This window comes from Microtus pennsylvanicus, chromosome 13 (genome assembly GCF_037038515.1).
Source record: "Microtus pennsylvanicus isolate mMicPen1 chromosome 13, mMicPen1.hap1, whole genome shotgun sequence".
NCBI lineage: Eukaryota > Metazoa > Chordata > Mammalia > Rodentia > Cricetidae > Microtus > Microtus pennsylvanicus.
This window is the reverse complement of record NC_134591.1, coordinates 68,734,550-68,758,283: the sequence shown is the minus strand read 5'-3', so window position 1 is coordinate 68,758,283 and position 23,734 is coordinate 68,734,550. Positions and strand designations below refer to the sequence as shown.

The window sequence follows — 23,734 nt, the reverse complement described above, 5'->3', positions numbered from 1 at the left end:
GAACGCAGGCTCATTTAGGCTGACCTGGAACTCGCTATGTTGTAGTTCTAAACCATCCTCAAACTCCTGGTAACCCTCCTGCCTCACCATCCCCAGTGCTGGAATCACAGGCATGCAAGGTCCAGGCCAGCCCTAGATCCTGGTTCTTAACTCACCCTCCAGTACCCAGTCCACCAATCCCACTCAAGCGAGGGCTCATTTTACTTTGGCCTGAGGCCTGGCACGGATGGTCCCCCTCTGTTCTCCTTGGGCAGCTTCCTCTTTGGGGCTCTGAGGAGCCCACCCCAAGGACTGCTGCTATTGCTAACACCAGGATCTCTGAGGTTTTGTCAGTAGCACAGCTAACAGTATCTTTCCTGAGCCTTTGAGAAGAATGCCCACTTGGTCCAAGTGGGAATGAACAGTTGACCTCACAGAGGCCATCTCTGGAGACCCACTGCCCTGGAGTCACGCACCTTGAGCAGCATAGTAGTTCAAGGCCCTGTGGATAAGGGCCAGGGGGAGGGTTTCAACTCTTGTGTCCTTGAGCTAGCTTCTAGCTGGCTAGGAACACGCAGAGACCTTGATTGAGTCCCAGCTTTTCCCTGGGCTTCTGTCCCATCTGTCAGATAGCTGTTGGACGCAGAGGTCTGTTTCCAGTCCTCTGCCATAGGAACCACCCACCCCTCCCTCCCCCCTTCCCCAGGCCTGTCTTTTCTGCACCCCCCCCCCGACTCCTTCACCAGTGCAGGGTCTGGGGAAAAGCTCTGAGCATCCAAGCTGAGCAAATATGTCCAGGCCCACAGGAAGTAGGGAGGGCACAGCTATTTTTATCCCCGTTTGAAGGATTTTCACAGCTGTTTCTGTTATGTACACAAGCTGATCAACAGCCCAGGCTACTGGGGCGGCAGGCATCACTGTGGGCATGATAGACAAGAGGCACCGGAAACTTAAAGAAAACCCTCCTGGCCGCATAGGAGACCTTCTCCCATCAAGGGTCCACGTAGAGCAGCTACGTGTTGCCCTCCCTTGACTTCTACTTATAGAAGCCAGAGGAAGACTTCAGACATGCTGAGCCTGACGTGTGCTAAGGAGGGGTGATGAGGGGTCATGAGAACTTGCCTTATTCACACATGTTATGGAACCCTTATAGAATGCTGGCCCTAAGCCAGGTGGTGGTGGCACATGCCTTTAACCCCAGCCCTTGGGAAGCAGAGGCAGGCAGATCTCCAAGTTTGAGGCCAGCCGGACTATGGAGTGAGTTCCAGGGTAGCCAGAGCTATGCTGAGAAACCCTGTCTCCAAAAACAAAAACAAAAGAAAGAAAAAAGAAAAAGAAATGGGCTAATACTTAGAAGACAGAGGCAGGCGGATTTCTGAGTTCAAGGCCAGTCTGGTCTACAGAGCAAGGTCTAGGACAGCCAGGCCTATACAGAGAAACCCCATCTTGAAAAACAAAAACAAACAAGAAATGCTGGCCCTGTGCTGGTGTGTGGCTTGGTGGTGACTCTGCTATTTCACATTCATTCATGAGGCTGTGGATTCTGTCCCCACCAACTGAGGGCAGGGCTGTTGCAGAAGGAACAGCAGCAGGGGAGATGGTTACAGAGAGAAGGCAGAGCGTGAGGCAAATGCATGAAAGCCAGGCGGTCCTGGTGGCCTCCCTGCAATCCTAGCACTCAGAAGGTGGAGAAAGGGGTCTAAACCAGCCCGATCACAAGCCCTGAGCTCGGCAGGACAAAGTGCGGATGACGTACAGAGTGCTGGAGGAAGACGCCTGGCATCAGTCTCTTCAGCTTCTTTGGCAGCATCCTCACCACGTTCCTATTTTCGAAAGCTTTTAATTACATCATTGTTGCCTATATGGGAGATGGGAGGGGTGGCTGCATGAGTCACAGCACATGTGTGGAGGTCAGAGGACAACGTACAGACGTTGGCTTTCTCCTTCTACCTGGGTCCTGGGTATCAACTCAGGTTGTCAGGCTTGATGGACGCCTTTAACAGCTGAGCCATCTTACCAACCCTCTTCTTCCTCTTTTATCCTTCTGTTCCTCCTCTTCTTTTCCTTCCTTTCTTCCTTCTCTCCTCCTCTTTCTACTCCCCTCGTCTTCTCCCCTCCCCGCTTCCTGCTCCTCCTCTTCCTCACCTGGATGAAAGGAAGAGACTCACCCCACTGGGCTCTGCCTCCAGCCCTCTTTTGCTTTTTCTTTGAGACAGAGGCTTGTTATGCAGCCCTAGCTGACTTCCAACTCATAAACCTCCTGCCTCAGCCTTGGCGTAGCTGGGGTCCCAGACCACGACACCTCACCCAGCTCCACTTTGCCTGGAAGCTCCAGCTTTCCTGGCCCTCCTTTTCTTGGGCAAGCCAAGCCCAAGCTGAGCACTTCCCTTCCGTGGCTGGCTTCAGGACTCAGTCTCATATTGCCTCCTTCGTCAAAATGTCACTTTGTCCCACCTCCCAGGAGAATGAGCTACTTCCTCTCTTTCCAAGCACCTAGGTTTTATTTTCCAACAGCGCCCGCTCTCACTAGTGGACACAACTTCCTAAAATTTTTGTGGGTTCATCTCTGCATCACCACCAGACAGGCTCTAGAGAGGCTGGGACCACTGCTGTTTGAGCTCGCAGCCCTAGAAAGCACCTAATATATTAAAGTACTCAAAAAGCACTCTTTTATTGAGGTAGGTATGACTATCAATCCCGTGTTAGAGACCAGAAATCTGAGACTCACAGTAGTTAAACCAAGCATTCAGGGCTACAAGTCAGGATCTGAACCCAGGCCTGCCCAGCTGCCAGGCTCTGGCCTTCCCTGGGAGAGGCTGGCCTCTCTGATGGAATCCATTTGCCTATCCCTGTGTTATCAGCTGGCCGTTCGATACCACCCGTGCAGTGGGGTCCTTCCATCAGTTCCTGCTCCTTAATCTGCAGTGGCTGGCACATGGCCTGGGGCCCTGAAAAATCTGGTGTTCTGCCACCTGTTATGGGAGTGGGGCCTGACCCGCCCCCCTCCACCAGCCTCCCGCACTATATTAGAGCCCCAGCTCCACCTTCTTTCTAACCCCAAAGCTCACCATGCTCCAGTTGCTGAGTGCCTTCCTGCTTGTGGCCCTTGGTAAGCCCCCAGCTTGTGCCCTTGTCCCCATACTGCATCAGCCTGGGGGCCTTTGAAGTATGCCCCTCACTCTGCTCCCCCTGGGTGACACCCCATGCCTGCTTCTACAGGAAAGGGTCTCAGCTTAACTGGGATGCGATTGTAGGGGCTTCAGCTTGGTTCGGGGACAGGAGTAGGGGGTGGGGACAAGCATGGATGAACCAGGTGGGAAAGAAGACTGGGAACCCAAAGGGGAAGACTCCTCGAGGGAACAATGGACAGCCTCCTGGTTTAAGGTCTGGCTGGGCTCTGTGGCTTGTCGGTCTGAGCTGGAATTTTCCTTCTTCTGTTAAACGGGTCCACAGAACTTCCCTTGTCACCACAATGGTGACAGTCGGCATTTACTGAGAGCTTGCTATCTGTCAGGCGGGATTCAGAGGGGTCTCCTTATATGACCTCATGTAGCTCAGCACAGTGTGGAGCCAGCGGGGAGAGGAAGTAGCTCATCCTGAGCAAGTGGCCAAGTCGCACTGTGTACCCAGGCAGCCTCGTCACCTCCACTCCCCTCTTATCTTCTTTTTTTCCTTTCCTTTCCTTTCCTTTTTTCTTTTCTTTCTTTCTTTCTTTCTTTTTTTTTTTTTTTGAGAAAGTCTCATGTTGTTATAGTTCAGCCTGCCTTCCCTTGTATTCCTGGCAATCCTCCTGTCTCAGTCTCTCAAGTACAAGGCATGCGCTAGCGTGCCAGTTTTAGTTGGGGCTTTTTACTTTTTTAATTTTTTCCATCTCATTATTTATTTATTGGGGAGTGCATGTATATTATGGCGCTCATGTGGAGACCAGAGGAATCAGGTCTCTTTTGAGGGGTCCCAGGAATCAAACTCGGGCCATTAGCCTGGGTAGTAAGCACATTTTCTCGCTGAGCTATCTTGCCAGTCCCGTTTTGTTTTATGGTTAAAAAGGAAATCATTCTGTTAGTGATTTTGAGGCTGAGCCTCTGGACTCAGATTCTCAATGCTGGGATCACATCCACTACACCCAGCCTTTTAGTTCTCAAGTGTGAGGGCTCCCTGGGTACCAGAAACAGTTCTAAGTCTTCAGTCCTTGAGCAAAAGGAGGCCCTGCCCTCCCCCCACTCTGGAAAGCCCTGGCACAGTCTAAGTGCATAAATGCTAGTTCATGCATGGCTACTGAAGTCTAGAGAGGAGAAGGGGTTCACATGCGGTCACAAAGCCCATCCCTTCTCTTGTTTCCTCCTCCTCCTCCTCCTCTTTCATTTTTAGGCAGAGACTCTACTTAGCCCTGGCTGACCTGGGACTCACTGTGTAAACCAGGTTGGCTTCAAACTCACAGAATTCCGCTTGCCTCTGCCTCCCAAGTGCTGGGATTAAAGGTGGACGCCACCACACTGGAACCCCCTTTTCTTTGGAGGACACTTCTGGCTGACTGGCTTCTCTTCTGTCTCCTCTAGCCTCAGGCTGTGGCCAGCGTTCCTTCAACCCCTCCGGCCGAGTTGTCAATGGGGAGGACGCTGTTCCTTACAGCTGGCCTTGGCAGGTAAGAACACTACCAGCTGCCCCCACCTCCACTGTGGGCTCTGATGACATGGCAGCCAGACTTGACCCCACCGTTTCCTCTCTGTGCCCCACTTTGACTTCAAAGGGCCCCAAACCCTCGGACAAAGGCATTTCTTGGAGCTTGTGACTGCTCCATCTGTAATCTTGACTGGGACAGCTGCAATTTGAAAGTGGGATCTGGGGAAAGGGTGATGTTTAAGGGGTTGGCTAAATAGCAGTGGAATTGCAGGGGCTGTGTTTAGAGGGAGGCTTTGTTTCTAAACTCCCGAAGTTCTCCAGAGGGGCCAGAGGGCTGAGAAAGGCAAAAGGGTTAGGAAGAGCTCAGAGGGCTAGACTCCCTAACAACAGTCACAAGCCACGTGTGACTGTTTAAGTTGAATAGAAATTAAGGCAGACATAGTGGTTATATGTCTAAAATTCTAGCACTCACTAAAGGCAAATGATCAGGCATTCATTAAGGGCAGCCTCAGCTACGTAGCAAGTTTGAGGCCAGCCTGGGCTATGTGAGACCCCTGTCTCAAAAACAAACAAACAAAAAAAAAACAAACAGCCGGGCGGTAGTGGCGCACGCCTTTAATCCAAGCACTCGGGAGGCAGAAGCAGGCGGATCTCTGTGAGTTCGAGGCCAGCCTGGTCTACAAGAGCTAGTTCCAGGACAGGAACCAAAAGCTGTGGAGAAACCCTGTCTCGAAAAATCCAAAAAAAAAAAAAATCTAGTTTCTCAGTGCACCTCCATTTCTAGGGCTCAACAGCCACATGAGGCTGAGGCCAGCATGCTGCAGAAGTGCCGGGCAGTGGTGGCACATGCTTTAATCCCAGCACTCAGGAGGCAGAGACAGGTGGATCTCTGAGTACAAGGCCAGCCTGATCTACAAAGTGAATTCCAGGACAGCCAGGGCTACACAGAGAAATTCTGTCTTGAAAAACAAACAAACAAACAAAGAACATTTGCATCATCAAAGTTGGTGAGGACAGGGAGGGTCACAGCTTATTCTGTGAAGGACCAGGGCATGAATCCTGTAGGCTTTCCTGGCCACCCGCTGGTGACAACAGTGACTTACTGTGGCCGTCAGAGTGTAAAAACATCACAGCTAGCACGCAAGGGATAAGTGTGAGGAGGAGACAGGAATCTTTATGTATAGATCAGGCCTAAGCAGATCAGACTCATGGGTCATAGTTCCCTTCTGGTTAAGGAGATTTGTTGTTCTCTGTTTTTGATACAGGGTTTCATGTAGCCCAGGCTGTTCTCAAACTCAATACACAGCCAAGGGTGCTCTTGGCTTCCTGGTTCTGTTTCCACCTCCTGAGTGGTGGGGTTAAGCATGTGCCACCACACCCCACTTATGCATGTCTGGGGTTGGAAGGCAGGGCTTCGTGCATACTAGGCAAGTACTCTACACACAGAGTTACTTCTCTTTTATGTTTTTTTTTTTTTGAGACAGTCTCACATAACCTTAGCTAGGTTCCAACCACTGATCGTTCTGCCACTACTGCGCAGACGCTGGAATCACAGGCAGAGACCACCATGCCCAGCTGTAGAGGGAGCTTTTGAAAGTGAGAATGCATAGAAAAGAAAAGGCAGAGGCCTCTAGGTGAGGCAGACCCAAGAGACCTTGAAAGATCTAAGGTTCAGGAGACTGGGAGGCCTGATGGGACAGAGGGTCTTGGGGAGCCTTCAGGAAACACAAGGTTTGTGGATGCCCCAGAAGTCAGAGTGTTGTGGACCCCAGAGACATCATAAGGCCTGTGGTGGGGAGGCTTCGGCAAATCAAAATGTGATCCCAATGGCGGAGTCCCATGAGGAGTTGCGTAGGTGGTACCTACATATTTCAGACGGCACCATTCTTTTCCCTGTGTGAATAGCACCTTCTAGATTTGTACAGCGCACAACTCACAAAACCACTGGTATTGGGTCCCATGGTATTGGGTCCAGGTCACTCACGCTCTTTTCTTTTTGGCCACCAGATCTCCCTTCAGTATGAGAAGGGCGGGAGCTACCACCACACCTGCGGCGGCACCCTCATTAATGCTAACTGGGTTATGACTGCAGGCCACTGCATCTCGTGAGTTTGACTCCCTGTCCCTGCCCCAGCCACCGTCCCTGCAGCCAGGAGAAGAGGAGGGGGATGAGGTTGGCTCTAGGCTCAAACTGATGTTCACTCCTCTGCAGGAGTTCCCTTACCTACCAGGTGGTACTGGGCGAGTATGATCGATCTGAGGAAGAGGGCCCAGAGCAGGTGATCCCCATTAACCCTAACGACCTCTTTGTGCACCCCAAGTGGAACCCCAACTGTGTGGCCTGCGGGTAAGTGAAGTCTCAGGTTGGGAGATGGGGGTTCTAGTAAGACACCAAGCAAACTGAGAGTTCACTCCTAGAGACAGCTGCCTGAGCCCAGCGGGCACACACTGTGGGTAGCTGCGATGACAGTAATAAAGGAGTGGTGGGTGAAGACTCTAGCCCCCCTTGGCTGGAATCCCAGAATGAGCGGAGAGCTACATCAGACTCCACTGAAATGACTTGAGTGGCAGCTAGACTGTCAAGATGGAGTGTGGTGTAGTTACAGTGTGATACTGGAGGAGGGGGCAGCAGCAGCATCCCCTGGGGACCTGTCAGAAATGTGGGCTCTCAGACGCCAAAATAGATCACCGTACTGGAAAGCACTAGGGTAGGAGGGCAACTGTGTCCCTGAACCTTCTAGGTGACATAGCTGGATCATGGGAGCACAGATGACAAGGGTTATCAGGGCTAAAATGACTATGAGGTGGATTTGGTGTGGTAGCATGTACCTTTAATCTCATCCACTGACATGGGTGGATCTCTGTGAGTTATGGGCCAGCCCAGTCTACACAGGCTAGCCAGGGGTTACACAGTGAGATCCCCATCTTAAAAACAATGCAAAATAGGCTCCAAAACCACAGAGAAACCCTGTCTCGAAAAACCAAAAACAAACAAACAAACAAAAAACAACGCAAAATAAAACAAATGGACTTAGGAAGGGTTGGGGTGTAGCTTGGTGGTGCACCACTTGCCTAGAATCGTAAGACCCTGAGTTCGAACCCCAGCACCGCAAAAACCAATCAATAAGCGGATTCAAAATCCAAGGAGCAAAGGAGGTACATACTATGGGTCCATCAGGAGATCAGGTTTCATGTGACTCCCATGTCCCCCCCAGCAATGACATCGCCCTGATCAAGCTCTCAAGAAGCGCCAAGCTGGGAGACAAAGTCCAGCCTGCCTGCCTTCCTCCCGCTGGTGAAATCCTCCCCAATGGAGCACCCTGCTACATTAGTGGCTGGGGCCGTCTTTACAGTACGTGCTGACCTTTCTACCTGGCCACAGAGAACAGGTGTCTAGGGCTAGTGGGAGGGACAGAAGGTCACAGAGGGAGCCATCTTTGTGCTGCCCAGCATTCCTCTCTGGCTTCTACTTTCTCCCCGATCCTCCCAAACACAAATAGGGTCAGTAGGATATTTTGAGGGTGTTCACTGTATGCCCAGTACTGAGGATGCCACAGGACACAGAGCAAGCAAGACCCCATGGTTCCTATCAGGCTAATGGAGCCTTCGAAGGCTCCCACTCCGCCACTCCCAGGTGTCCCAGGCAGTGTTCTCTGTCTCCCCAGCCAATGGGCCTCTCCCCGACAAGCTGCAGGAGGCCCTGCTGCCTGTGGTGGACTATGCACACTGCTCCAAGTGGGACTGGTGGGGTTTCTCCGTGAAGAAGACCATGGTGTGCGCTGGAGGAGATGTCCAGTCTGGCTGCAATGTGAGTTGGCACCTGCCGGGGGTGGGGTGGGGCATGTGTAGAGGTCCCTGAAGTCCCTCCACCATCTGCCCTAAGGTGGACAGACCTTGCCGGTTTGCTTCATGCAATCTCCAGGCCTGGTGGGATGAAAAGGGACTCAACTTAGTTCAGAGGTGGCAGCAGGAGTTTGGATTCTAGCCTCACTCCCACCTGGCTTGACAGGAGTCCCAGCCCTTTCTGTCCCTTTTTTTTTTTTTTGAGACACGATCTCACAACGTAGCCTTGACTGACCTGAGCTCACTATGGAGGCTAGGCTGGTCTCAAACTCATGACAATTATTTGCCTCTACCTGCCTCTGCCAGTCACTACTTTTGTTGCTGCTCTTTTGTTTTGTTTTGATTTTGTTTTTTTTTTTTTTTTGAGACAGGCTATCTCTGTGTAGCCCTGGCTGTCCTAGTACTCACTCTGTAGACCAGGCTGGCCTCGAACTCAGAGAGATCCACCTGCCTCTGCCTCCTGAGTACTGGAATTGTGGTGCGCCCCTACTGCCTGACCCAATCACTCTTTTGAGACTCTGGTGTATCACAGGCTGGGCCTCAAACTTAAGATGTAACCAAGAATGATCTTGATCCTCCTGTATCCACCTTTGAGTGATGGGCTTACAGCCATGACCACTATGTCCAGTTGGTGCAGTAATTAGAGCCCACAGCTTCGTGCATGCTAAGCAGACACGTTACCAACTGAGCTGCATTGCCAGCCCATATCTGTTGTGGCTTTGAAGTGAAAATTCGACAGTGAGGGTGCTCTCACTGTGAACAGCGGGGTGTGAAAGCATATGCTTAGCATCCCAGTCTGGTATCCTAGCACCCTGGAGGCTGAGGCAGATTGCAAGTTCAAAATTAGCCTGAGCTACACAGTGTCTCCATCAATCAAAACCAAAGGAAACCATAACATATTAAATGTGGAAAGAGGTTCCAGGACAGGCTCCAAAACCACAGAGAAACCCTGTCTCGAAAAACCAAAAAAAAAAAAAAAAAAATAAATGTGGAAAGAGAACAAACAAGGAGCACCCTCTTTGGAGAACTATCTCGGCTGGGTGACTGTGCTGACATCTTGCATTGTCTCATTAACCCTTATGACGTGCCTTCTCAGCCTTCTGAATGAGGTGACCCTTTAATACAATGCCATGTTTTGGTGACCCCCAACCATAAAATTACATTTGTTGCTACCTCATAGCTACAATTTTGCTACTGTTATGAACTGTAATGTAAATATCTGATATGTAACACCTGTAAAACAAAGAGGTGGCCACCTACAGGTTGAGAGCTGTTGCCTTGGGGTTTTGTAAGCCGGTGTCCCTATGTCCAGGGAAATGAAGTAGTGTGAATGTTTCTTCCTTCCTTCCTTTCCTTCCTTCCTTCCTTCCTTCCTTCCTTCCTTCCTTCCTTCCTTCCTTCCTCCCTCCCTCCCTTCCTCCCTCCCTCCCTCTCTCTTTCTTTTTCTGTTTTTTTGAGAAAAGGTTTCTGTGTAGCTTTGGAGCCTGTCCTGGAACTCATTTTGTAGACCAGGCTGGCCTCGAACTCACAGAGATCCACCGGCCTCTGCCTCCCAAGTGTTGGGATTAAAGGTGTGTGGACCACTGCCCGCTATGTGAATGTTTCTGGATGTCTCTGAAGCTCAGAGCCCACTCCTTATCCTTCAGACACAGCTGAGTCTCCACCTTTCTGGTCATTGCAGGGTGACTCTGGAGGACCTCTCAACTGTCCTACTGAGAATGGCACCTGGCAGGTCCATGGTGTGACCAGCTTTGTTTCCGGCTTGGGCTGCAACACCTTGAAGAAGCCCACGGTGTTCACCCGTGTCTCAGCCTTCAATGACTGGATCGAGGAGGTGAGGCAACAAAGGAGCCTGAAACCTGTGGGGGACCCAGAGGAGGGCCTGAAGCTCATGGAGGCAGGGAGGGACCTCTAGGGACATTCTGGAGAACTTGGGGGGTGTTTGATTTGGCTGTGCTTCCAGAATCTAACAGATATTGAGACGTGTCCCCCTGGCCCAGGTCCTTCCTAGTCATGGAGGACAGAGCCACTTGGTGGTAAGAGGATGGGAAAATGGACAATAGGAGGAAAAGGTGGTGAGGACCATGATGAGGGTACTTGGGCTCAGTGAAGGTGCACAGCAGACCATCTGGACACAGGTGGTCCAAGACAATGACAGCTCATCCTGACGGTGGTCCTAGTTATGATTTATACATCCACTGTGCTAAAACCCTTAGCTAAAAGCTCAGTTAAGACTACCCGTGAAGCTGGGAGTACGGTGGTGCACACCTTTAATCTCAACACTTGGGAGGCAGAGGTAGGAGGATCTCTGTGGGTTCCAGGCCAGTCTGGTCTACAAAGCCAGTTCCAGGACAGCCAGGGCTGTTATACAGAGAAACCCTATCTCGAAAAACAAAACAGACAAAAAAGAACACCCAAGAGGCAATTTCTACTATTACCTCTTCTTCTATGGAGAAGAGGAAACTATGGCTCAGAGTGATCAAGTCACTCTCCCAGGGACACACAGCAAATAAGTGACAAGAGTAGGCCATTTCCACTTGAGCTCAGTTCCCTCCAGGCCCAAAGTCTGTGCTCTTAACTAAATTATTCTGTCCTTGTCCAACCTTCTGCTTTTTTTTCTTTTTTAACAGACAATAGCAAACAACTAGAGCCAAGACTCGGCGGGCAGTGCTGACCCCAGGTCCTCTCAAAAATAAAGATCCTTTTGAAAGTTCCAAATTGATTCTTGCTGCCTTCACTGACATAACACTTGCCCTCTGACCCATATGTGAAATCTTAGGTCTGAAATGCAGAGATGAGGCCAGACCCAGCCTCTCAGGTGAGGATGAAAAAAGACTGAGTCTCAGAGAGGAGGGAGCTGGTCACTGTGGGGTGACCAGCCATGCTAGGACGTAGGACGTCAGATGCAGAATTGAGGAACTTTCAGGAAACCCAAATAATTTGTCGCCTTAGCGGTCACACATAGGGCTGAGAATATAGTCAGTGATAGTGGACAGTCACACAGAAATTGGAAGCTTTTCGAGGCAGAAAATCTGGTCCTGCTGAAAATCGTGGGAGAAAAGAAAAGACCACGTGTTTTCTGTCTGTGGAAGGGCCAGAGAGTGAGGAAGACACACAGTTCTGTCCTGAAGTGGCTCTTATCAGGGTCACTTGTGACACTAGCCAGAGACTTGCCTTGTGTCAGGTTCCTAGCTGGGCTCACACAGGTGGGACAGGCCCCTTCAGGAGAATGCTGGCTGCAGTGAGAGGGGAGTGACCCACCCAGGGCTCCACACCAGGCCGTCACTCAGCAGGTTCTGGAGGTCTGGAAGATGCCTGCTTTGCAAATAAGAGCAACATGAAAACAGCAGGGTGGTTTGTGCTTCTCCTCAACAAAGTGTGACCCCCGAGGAACACATGCAGGAATTCCTACACTTACTATGTATCTTCTTCTAGATATATAGTCCCAGGGTTGAAACCTAACAGTTGCTTCATTCTGTGTTTGCCATGCTGGGATGGAACCCAGGCTCTTGAGCATGTTAGGTCAGCACTCTACCACTGAGCTACATCCCTAGTCCTGCTTTATACTTAAAAAAAAAGTGTTTAAGAGCACTGGCTGCTCTTTCCAGAAGACTCAGGTTCATTTCCCAGGCCCCACATAGCAGCTCACAACTCCCCCCCCCCCCATTACTCTAGTTCCTGGGGGTCTGATGCCCTCTTCTGGTCTCTGTGAGCACCAGTGATGCATGTAGTACACAGACAAACGTGCAGGCAAAGCACCTATATGTGTAGTAGATAAAAGTAATACAAGTGGTAATTCCAGGACTAGGGAGTTGGCCCTGTGGGTAAAGCACTGTGCAAGCCTGGATTCGGATCCCCAGAACCCATAGCAGGACATGCCAGTGCACACGTTTCCCATCCCGGCATACATACCTGATGGTGAGAGTCCAGGACAGGAGATCGCAACAAGCTCTGGGGACAGCTGAGCTGGCAGATGCAGCAGTGAGCAAGAGAGACCCTGCTTCAAAACAAGGTGGAAGCCAGGCAGGCCGGCACATGCCTGAAATCCCAATACCTGGGAAACAGAATAGATTAATTACTTTCTACTGTTGTGATAGACACCATGATTGAGGCAATTTAGAGCAGGAAGGGCTTATTTGGGGTTCCAGTCTCAGAGGGATTAGAGTCCACCACCATCTTGTCAGGGAGGCATGGTTTCAGCCATAGGGGCAAGAAGAGCCAGCTGAGAGCTCACATCTTGAACTGTAGGCAGGAAGTAGCTAGCAAACTGTGAGGCTTTCACTTCTCAAAGCCTGCCCTGAGTGACGCACTTCCTCCGGTACAAGACCGCCACACATCTCCAAAGTCTCCCCAAACAGCGCCACCAACTGGACACCACAACAGAGAGGCACGCAGATCTCTGTGCTTTGAAGGCCAACCTGATCTACTTAGCAAGTTCCAGGGCAGCCAGGGCTACACAGCAAGACTCTTGTTTCAAGCAAACAAAATGAGACTGACAGCCAGGCGGTGGTGGCACACGCCTTTAATCCCAGCACTCGGGAGGCAGAGGCAGGCTGATCTCTGTGAGTTCAAGACCAGCCTGGTCTACAAGAGCTAGTTCCAGGACAGAATCCAAAGATACAGAGAATCCCTGTCTCGGAAAACAAAAACAAAAAAACAAAATGAGACTGACATCTGAGGTTGTCATCTGTTCCATGGCGTACACACGACTGCATTCATATAGAAAGCACACACACCCCTGAGAGAGAGAGAGAGAGAGAGAGAGAGAGAGAGAGAGAGAGAGAGAGAGAGCATGTCCGCAATACACTTAATTAAGGCAGAGAACCCACACTACTCTTTATTTTTCCTAGAGGTCATCGTTATTTGGGTTGGGTTGTCAATAATCACCCCGATTGCTGCTTCTCATTTGGGGTACATAACATAAAAACCTTTGCATGATCCTTAAAGGACTTTGGCCACATATTTTTCCTGACTTCGGTGAAGCTGAGAGAGACACGGTGACCTGCTAGGTTATCCTTCCCTCTGCTGTGGCAGCGAGTGGCTGCTGATCAAACTAGTCCCAGAGGGAGAAGGCATCAAAGAGCTGTCAACCCCCATGGATAGATATAGACACAATCAAGAAACAGCTGTCCCAGCCGTGATGGAGGAAGGTCATTGGTTAAATAAAAAGAAACTGCTTGGCCCTCATTGGTTAGAAGATAGGTGGGAGGAGTAAACAGAACAGAATGCTGGGAGGAAGAGGAAGTGAGCTCAGACTCCACAGCTCTCCTCTCGGAAGCAGATGCCTCAGAGAGACGCCATGCCCCAGCTCCGACCCAGGATGGACTTAGGCTAGAATCTTCCCGGTAAGACCGGTGTTCACAGATTATTAGAGATGGGTTGATCGGGATATCAGAATTAGCCAGTAAGGGCTAGAGCTAAAGGGCCAAGCAGTGATTAAATGAATACAGTTTGTGTGTTGTTATTTCAGGGCATAAGCTAGAGCTAGCTGGCAGCCAGGCGGCTGGGGTGTTGGGGACGCAGCCCCGCCGCCCTTATTACTACACAGCCGCTGTGGTGCTGGACACTGTCTGTCATGGATGCATGGACTTTACCTACCCTGACTGACAGAGGGGGGGCTTGGAGCTCATCTTCTCCCTGTGCTGGATTTTTATCACATATACAAATATCCACAAACAATATACTATATAGTTTTGGGTTTTTCTTATCTTTTTTTCTTTCTTTCATGTGTGTGTGAGTGTGTGTGCAGAAGTCAATCTTCTTCAGGTACTACCCACCTGCTTTTTGTTGTTGTTGTTGCCTTTAGTTATTTATGTGTGTGTGTGTATATATATGCACACACACATATATATGTCTGTCTGTATGCATGTGAGTGTCAGTGCCATAGCACACATGTGGAAGTCAGAGAACAATCCTCAAAAATGGGTTTTTGACTTTCAATCTGTGGGTCCTAGGAATTGAACGCAGGTCAACAAGCTTGTCAGCAAGTGCCTTAACCGGCTGAGCCATCTCGCTGGTTGTACCTTGTTCTTTGAGGTAGGGTCTCTCACTTGGAACCCAGAGCTCTTCAATCAGGCTAAGCTGGCTAGCCAGTGAGCCGCAGAGATCTGCCTACCTCTGTCTTCCCCGTACTGGGATCAGAGTGTATACTACCATGCTCAGCTTCTTATGTGGGTGCTGGGATTGAACTCAGGACCTTATGCACAGATGCCAAACACTTCAACTGAACATATCTCCCAGCACCAATTTTGATTTTCAAAAATACATAGATTTGGGTATAGTGGCCCAGGCTTATAATCAAACTGCTTGGGAGGCAAAGAGGATCAGGAGTTTAAAGCCAGTCTGGGCTACATGGTCAGACTGTCTCAAAACCAAACCATAGGGGGCTGGAGAGATGGCTCAGAGGTTAAGAGCACTGTCTGCTCTTCCAAAGGTCCTGAGTTCAATTCCCAGCAACCACATGGTGGCTCACAAGCATCTGTAATGGGGTCTGGTGCCCTCTTCTGGCCTGCAGGCATACACACAGACAGAATATTGTATATATAATAAATAAATAAATATTTTTTAAAAAACCATAGATACAAAGATACAAACAGCAACAACAATACACCACTGTTGGTACCTATTTACTTATTTATTTGATGGTTTTTTAGAGACAGGACTCTCTATGAAACCGCCCTGACTGTCCTAGAACTCACTCAGTAGACCAGGCTGGCCTTGAACTCACAGAGATCCATCCGCCTCTGCCTTCCAAGTGTTGGGATTAAAGGTGAGCACCACCACTGCCCAGCATAAGTGAGTTTTTAAAACCCATTCAGCTTGCTTCCTCGCTGTCATGTGTTGAGTGTCAATGGCTGCATTGTGGCCTCCAGACTGCCGGTCTGTGTGAACGCCTGATCCAGCATTGCATTGTGGCCTCCAGACTGCGGGTCTGTGTGAACGCCTGATCCAGCAATGCATTAGTTATTTTTCCTCCCCCACTCACTGATGGACATTTCGAGTGGGGCCAGCTTTCTGTGGTCACAAACAGGGCTTTGGTGAACATCCTTGGACCCGTCTCCAGGTGCACATGTGTACGAACTCCCCGGGGTATATTCCTAGAACTGCAACTCCCGGGTGGGAGGGCATTTGTCAGCTCTGCCAATGACCTAATTCTTCTCCAAGATGACTGTGTCAACAATATTTCTCAACATTCCCCCTTCTCTCCTCTTCCCATCCGCTGCCCCCACATATTACAAATGGCCCCACATTTTTCTTCTAGAGTCATCCCTGGGATATCATGCCTCCCCCATAAAACTCTCTTTCAGCTCTTTAAGGAAAAAAACTCAAAAATGGTTTTGGCAAAGGCCTGAGTCAGAAGGAGGCAGGGTCAGGGCAGGGTGAAGCTGAGGACCCGTTGGGGCAGGGAGGCCTGAGGAAGTTCTGAAGCAGGCTGGGGTGCCATTAATCAGTCTTACTGAGTCAGATCACAACGCTTGGCAGCATGAATCTACGGGGGTTGCCAAAGCCGACCCTCTTCTGCCCACTGGGTCAGGGAAAAACCCTTGGATAACAGCCCCAAACAACTTCCAAATAAAGACTAGGGAGACATTTGGTGCCTCAGACTGCGCAGTGGCCCCAGGGACCTCACCCAGCCTCAAGGGGGCCGAGAACAGCTATTACCCACTTCTCACCATACACTGGCGGCAGCAGCAAGTCAGGAAGTCGGTCGGGTAAAGACTTGATCAACAACCATGTCTTCTTGGTCTTTGGTCTCCCAGTCTCAACAATTCAAATCTTTTAGAGTCTGTAGCTCAACTGCTTCCCACGATGATGATCATGGACTAATTCTTTAAAACTTGTAAGCCAGCCCCCCAGTTAAATGTTTCCTTTTATAAGTTGCCTTGGTCATAGCGTCTCTTCAGAATAATAGAAGAGTAACTAAGACAGGATTGTCCCCCTCAGCACCCCAGATTTTTGAGCCCTTTACTTTAGGAAAAAGATTTGTATTTTTTAATCTCCCCCTGTGGATTGAAGAGGTATGCCCCCCTATAGATGCCAGTGTTTGAATGCTTGGCCCATAGGGAGTGGCACTATTAGGAGGTGTGGTCTTGGAGGAAGTGTGTCACTGTAGGAGGGGGCTCTAAGGTCTCAGATGTGCTCAAGTCATGCCCAGAGTGACAGTTCATGCCCTGCTGCCTGCAGATCAAGATGTAGAACCCCCCAGCTCCTTCTCCGGCACCATGCCTGCCTACACGCCGCCATGTTGATAATGGATAGTGGATAAAGCATGGAAAGTTACATGCTTTCTTTTATAAGCATTGCCCGCTATAGTTGGGCGGTAGTGGTGCACGCCTTTAATCCCAGCATTTGGTAGGCAGAGGCAGGCGGATCTCTGTGAGTTCGAGGCCAGCCTGGTCTACAGAGTGAGTTCCAGGACTGCTGAGGCTACACAGAGAAACCCTGTCTTAAAACAAACAAACAAACAAAGAGTTGCCTGCACGGTCATAGTGTCTCTTCAGAGCAATAAATCCCTAAGACACCCCCTTTGCTTCTTCTCTTCCACAGCTGCTGCTCCTTTGACGGCCCTGTTCACTTCTATTTAGAACTCTTGTCAATAATTTGATTCAATGGGCATGAGCATCTATTCACAAAGGAAGGCAGCCCACCCTCGGTGAACCCCCATGGCGGGACACAGATGCTGGATCCCACCAGTAGGGTTTGTAACTTGGCTCAAAGTCCCAAATGTCAAGAAAGTTTTCAGGGTACGAGCCTAGATCCTGGAAGTAGGCTCACCATCTGTCCCCAACACATCAGTAAAAGAGACGAGTAGGTAAGAACAGAAAGCATAGAAAGGTTATTTGATGTGGTCACATCGGGAGGATGAACAAAGAAAGATATAAGAGGCCAGTGACCACCCCACCAAGTCCATCTGCTGGGACCTGGCAGGAGGTTTAGAGATGTGAAAACTAAGCAGTTCTTGTTGAGGTGGCCCTGCCCATCCTTGTCTCAGCTCCATTCTCTCTGCATGGTGGTCTGAGAAGCTGGCAGACCGTGTGAAGTCTCCTTCTGAGGCACCAGGCTCACTCCTTCACGCAAGAGGCTCCCAGGGAAACTGCAGGTCCTTGGGGAGCATTGCTTCCCCACTCTGATAGCCAAAGGAAGGGACACAGATGTCTCTTTTCACTCTTGCCAGGACGGTTACACAACACACATTGACTGTGATATGGGGCTCAGGGGAGCTGGAGCCACAAGGAGGCGAGGTCATTGGCCTTTGCCTAGGAGGCTTTTACTTGCAGGTGCTTGAGGCGGCATGGGATTCCCAGCAACTGTGAATCTGTCAAGGCTTTGGTGGGGCTGGGGCGTAGCTTGGTGGAAGGGGGCTTATAGAGTCAGCACAGCTCTGAGTTCAACTTCCAGTCCTACCAAAGAAAGACAAGAGAAAACCATTCATGTCAAAAACACAGGCGGTGCTGAGAGCCCTTTGCTTTCAAACGTGTCAAAAACTTTGCTGTTTGAAATTGGTCTTGAGGTCAGGACAGCCTCTTTTTAGCATGTTGGAGCCAGATCCCACAGAGAAGCAGCCTAGATTCCCGACCCAGGTGCAAAGCTTCAGAAAAGGGTTTTTTGAGCACAACAATCTATATTTATCTTAACTGTGTGTCCAAGGAAACAGAATCATGAGTCCAAGTTTTAGCCCAAGCCAGATGCTAACTCCTTTCAGAGAGCTGGGTTTGCTGAGGCCCAACCAGCATTGCTTCCTTTCAACTTCTCAATTCTACTCATCCCCAAACCCCAGCTTTTCCTTTGGCAAGACTTACCACGGTTTGTTTTGTGCTGTTTTCTTTGATGCACTGAGTAACTAACTTTAACTCTGTTAAAATACAGCTGCGTTCCTGGTGGGCTCCATCACATGTGTTTTATCACAGAATTCAAGCCCTCTCTGTCCCTTGACCCGGTGATTTGGCAAACATTTGCAAAGCCCACACTTCAGATTATTATTATTATTGTTGTTGTTTATTTTTTGTTTTTCGAGACGGGGTTTCTCTGTGTAGCTTTGGAGCCTGTCCTGGAACTCGCTCTGGCCTCGAACTCAGAGATCCACTTGTCTCTGCCTCCTGAGAGCTGTGATTAAAGGTGTGTGCCACCACTGCCTATGTTTAAGTTTTGGGTGTTGGGGACAGAGCAAGGCTTGACACCACATGCCCGTAGTTTATGTCAGACACTGGGGCAAAAAGACAGTGATGACTCAGACTCGGTAGAGTTCACAGTCCGACAGTGGCAGGAGGATCACATGTTCAAAACCACCCTGGGAAATTTAGTGAACCCTTGTGTCAGTGGGTAAAGATGTTTGCCAACAAGCCCGATGACCTGAGTTTGATTTACAGGACTGACACAGTAGAAGGAGAGACCAACTTGTGAGCTATGGTACAGGAATGTGTGTATACATATACAGATAAATACATAAACATGATTTTAAAAAGTAAAGAAGGCAAGGAAAAGAGAACAAGAGAACAGGGAACAACACAGTAGTAGGGCACTTGCATGCATGAAGCTCTAAGTTCAGTTCTGATAGTATCAGCAAGACACACGTGTGATGGAAACCTGACAGTGACAACCTAGACAGAGTCCCCGGGTTCATGGACCCTTTCTGGAAGGAATGAATGAGATAAAAAATTAAGAGGCATTCCTTCATCTCTCACTTTCTTATTTATTTGTTGGTTGGTTTATTTATTTATTTAGTGTTTTTGAGACATGTTTTCTCTGTGTAACCACTCTGGCTATTCTAGAACTTGCTGTGTAGACCAGGCTGGCCTCGAACTCAGAGATCTGCCTGTCTCTGCCTCCCGAGTGCTGGGATTAAAGGTGAGCAATGACATCACCACCTGGTCGAGATTTATTTTTTTATCCTAGGTGTACATTTTGTCTTCATGTATGTATGTATGTGCACCACATGCGTACAGTAACTGAGGTGGGAAGAAGAGGGCATCATCAGATCCCCTGAAAGTGGGATTATGGATGCTTGTGAGTCACCGTACAGGTGCTGGGAACCAGACCCCTGTCCTCTACAAGAGCAGCAAGACCTTTTCACCCTGAGCCATCTCTCCAGATCTTTTTTTTCTTCTTTACAAGGATATGTGTCATTAGCTGATTCTGTCTTTGCTCCAACATTCCAGAATGCACTTCTATGTAGAAGTGGACTTCCTGTTCCTAGTATCCTGCCAACTCCTAACCACTATGCTCCCACCTCCCACTTCCTGTTTCAGCCATCTATACGTAGGCTAAGAGGGTGACTATGTCATCAGGTGAAAGAACTCACGGACCCTCTGGAGCACAGGTGCTCCATGATTAGACAAAGCTCCCCAGCAGCTGGTGGCTATCGCTAGGATGGAAGGATGGTGCACTCCTGGGAACGGTGAGGGCTGCATGGTGACGACATTTGGGCTGATCCTGGATGAACAGGTCTCAGGAAAGAGTGGCCCACTCCGGAACCCGCTAAAGAGCTCTTCAGGTTTGCAAAATCACAAGAAGCTCAGAGTGCCTAGAGAGGATGGGTGGACAGGGGAGCGTGGCTCAGGACACAGTGCAAGTCTTACCTTGAGTGACAGGCAATTTACACAGAGCCCTGGCACATGTACTTTCACAGAAATGTCTACAAAATCAGGAATTCTTTTTAAGGCAAAGTGTGTCTCTCTCCACCCCCACGGTTTGCCGAAGCAGTCTGGAGAACCTTCTGGAAGCCTAGGACCTAGCACACCCTCTCAGTTTGCAGGCAGGGAAGCTGGACTGAGTGAAGTGGGAGGTGGAAGCATGGTTGTAGAGGTGGTGAGAGGACCCACGGCTGCTCTCAGGGGTAGAACAGGGCCAGAGTGAGGTGTCAGCCATCTTTTTCTCGTTTTCTTTTCTTCCTTCTCTTCTCTTTATTTATTTTTTTGTTAGTTTGTTTTTGAGACAGCTTCTTTGTATAGCCCTGGCCACCCTGGAACTTGCTCTGTAGACCAGGCTGGTCTCCTACTCACAGAGATCTGTTTGCTCTTGCCCCGAGTGCTGGGATTAAAGGTATACAACACTGCCCGCCCTCTTTTCTTTTTCTTTCCATTTTTTTTTCCCAAGACAGGTTTTCTCTGTGTAGCCTTGACTGTCTTGGAACTCATACCATAGACCAGGTTGGCCTCAAACCCTGAGATCTGCCTGCCTCTGCCTCCCAAGTGCTGGGATTAAAGATATGTACCACCACCCCTGGCTCTTGTTTTCTTTTAAGATAAGGTCTCATTAGGTAGCCCAAGCCAGCTTTGAACTCATGATCCTGTCTCAGTCTTCTGAGTGCTGGTACCCACCACAGACCTCTCTCTGGAGTCCTGGTCCTTGAACCACTAGGTAGAGTAGCCAACCATCCAGGGTTTACAGATCAGTAATAGCAACGCTGGGTCTGGGCATTAACTTGGCAAACCAGTTTCCTAATGTCTCTGACTCCTCTAGGTCACCCCATTTGGGCCAGTTGGAAGACAGAAGTGAGCCAATGAAATGCTATCTTCTAATAGCCAGATCCCTCTCCCTTCTGTGGGATAAGGGCAAAGCCAGCAGGCCACTTTGGTTGGCATCTCTGCACTTCCTGTTCCTGGCTTCTGAGCTCTCTGGCTTGCCTGGCCAGTCTCAGACCAGATCCGTATGACTCTAAAACTTCAGCCCTTATCCATCAGGAAGTGGGACTTAGTATGGTGGCAATTGGAAGTGTTGGGGATGAGATACCCAGGGTTAGGATTTAGCCTCCTAGACAGAGTCATTCTCTGAGTAGACCGGGCCAGCCCCCAGTGCATATACATTCACTGCCATCTGGGCACACTGAGGAAGGGTCTCCTAGTTTCCTGAACCCAGCCTTAGTTACCTAGGAGTCTCGGGTGGGAGAGTGCCTGGAACAGACTGGCCTGTGGGCATATCCTTGAGGTATTTTCTTTTCTTTTTTTATTATGCAAACGGTGTACTACCAGTATGTATATCTGAGTGCCAGAAGAGGGCACCAGATCTCACTACAGATAGTTGTGAGTCACCATGGGGGTGCTGGGAATTGAACTAAGGTCCTCTAGAAGAGCAGCCAGTGCTTTTAACCACTGAGCCATCTCTCCAGCCCTGAGGTATTGTCTTAATTGTTAATTAATATAGATGACCCTAGCCCACTGTAACAGGGCTAGGAAGGTCGACCTGGGCTGTATAAGAAAGCAAGCAGATAGCTGGGCTGTGGTGGCACATACCCTTAACCCCAGCACTCGGGAGGCAGAGGTAGGCGACTATCTGTGAGGCCGAGGACAGTCTGGTCTACAAGAGCTAGTTCCAGGACAGCTTGGACTGTCACACAGAGAAACCCTGTCTTGAAAAACCAAAATAGATAGATAGAAAGATAGATAGATAGATAGATAGATAGATAGATAGATAGATAGATAAAAGCTAGCAGAGGGGCTGGAGAGGGGCTCAGCGGTTAAGGGCACTCACTAGTTGCTCTTCTGACGATCTAGCCTAGATTGTCAGCACCCACATGGAGTCTCACAAGTCTGTAAATTCAACCCCATGGGTTCCACTGCTTGTCTTCTGGCCTCCACGGGCATCAGGCATACAAGGAAGCAGAACAACGATATACATAACATTTTAGAAAAACAAATACAAAAACGAGCAAGCAAGAGGCAAAACAGTGTTGGAAACGAATGAATATTCATGAAGTTGCACAAAGAAAACATTCAAACGCAGTGGCAGTTAACTAGTCGAAACAATTTTTATTTATTTATTTTGTAAAACACCTCCGCCAAGACCCAAACAAGGTAAACACACCGGGACAGAAAGTTTATTCTAAGGAAGGTGGTGACTGTGTTTGAGCCCATTGGTGCAAGCTAAACGCACAATCTCATCTGATTGGCTAGTTCATAATCAACGTGAAAGAAAGGGCAGAGTGTTTGGCTGCTCTGGGTCATCAAATTCTGGGACTGCAGCCGAACGAAAGTTTTCCTGGGTGGGGGAGATGAGAAGATATGAATTTCTTTGCATGAAAGTTTTACAAGGTGTGAGTGATTTGGCTAGCCATTTTTTTTTATTAAAAAACAACAAAACAAAACAAAAACAAAAACATTCTCTCACCATCGAGCAGCGTTCCTCCCTGGTTCCGGCTCTGAGCTCCTGCCCTGGCTTCCTTGGATGATGGACTGTAACTGTAAGCCAAAATAAACCCTTTTCTCTCCAAGTTGCTTCGGATCACAGTGTTTATCACAGCAACAGAGAGCAAAGTAGGACACAGGGCTTGTCCAGTAGACCGCGCCCAGCCTCATCTAGACTGACCCCACCCCGGTGGACACTGTCCCTTTCTGCCTTTATCGAGTGACATAGATGCCCCAGGATGTGCCTCGGGGAGTATCTGAATTCTTGCTCATCTCTTCCCATTCTGTCACTGGGTCTACTGGGACGGAGGAAGACGAAGCCCTTTTCCTGGGGGAGAGACGCCACTAGGGCTAGAATATAGTTTTGTGCAGGAGCATGGACGAACATACATGAGTTAAAACCATAGAGTCGCGCAACACAACAGAAGCCTAGAGCGACGCTGCAGCTAATCTAGCCAGGCAGTCTACTTCCGCTTCCGGCGAAAACCAGGAAGTTCCGCGATAGACTGCTGGCGTCCCTTTTCCGGACTCAGTTTAGAGCTGTGGCTGTGCTCTTGGCTTGGGTTCACTTGGACTGCCATGTGGCCGCTGTGGAGGTAGATGCTCCGCTCCGCTCCTTCCTTCCGTCTCCGTCCTCCGCGCTCCTAGCCTGAGCGAATGAGGAGACCCTGTCTTGGATCTACGGCTCCGCGCCCGGCGCTGCGTTGACCTCCCCGGGGCCGGAAGTCCACTTCCGCTCCGCCTGGGCGGCTCCCGGCTTCACGCCGGGCGTCTTTTGCGGAATTGAACTCTCGCACCGCCTTGACCCTTGAGCAGGTTCCTCTCTGCCATCCTTTTGCGTGTCCATGAGTGTGGATGACAGTGTCTTGAGGGAGACCAGAGGACCACCGAGAGCTGGGCGTGGTGGCGCACTTCCGTCATCCCAGCTCTTGAGGGGCAGAGGCAGGAGGATTACTGCAAGTTAGAGGCAAGCCTGAGCTACATAGCGAGTTCCAAGCCTGCCATAGCCATTTAGCAGGAGCCTGTCTAAACACAAAACACCAAAATAATTATAACTCTGGGTTAGCGAGAGGATTGGGTGAAAGGCTGCTGGTTGATTCCTAAAACCCAGCTACTGTGAATGCAGACAGCGGGGCTTGCAGTTGTATTAAGAGCTGAGGCTGAGGATGGTG

At 49.7% G+C, this 23,734-nt stretch overlaps 1 protein-coding gene across 1 annotated transcript; it reads left to right on the top strand.

Annotated features, from left to right (window-relative positions):
• The first annotated feature begins 2,985 nt into the window (after positions 1 to 2,985).
• On the top strand, positions 2,986 to 11,160 carry Cela3b (chymotrypsin like elastase 3B). The gene is made up of 8 exons (XM_075946264.1): positions 2,986 to 3,088; positions 4,536 to 4,621; positions 6,607 to 6,704; positions 6,812 to 6,946; positions 7,815 to 7,951; positions 8,265 to 8,407; positions 10,124 to 10,276; positions 11,073 to 11,160. Exons 1-8 carry the CDS (start codon positions 3,049 to 3,051, stop codon positions 11,088 to 11,090), a joined length of 810 nt encoding a protein of 269 aa, XP_075802379.1. The 5' UTR covers positions 2,986 to 3,048; the 3' UTR covers positions 11,091 to 11,160.
• Positions 11,161 to 23,734: the final 12,574 nt, after the last annotated feature.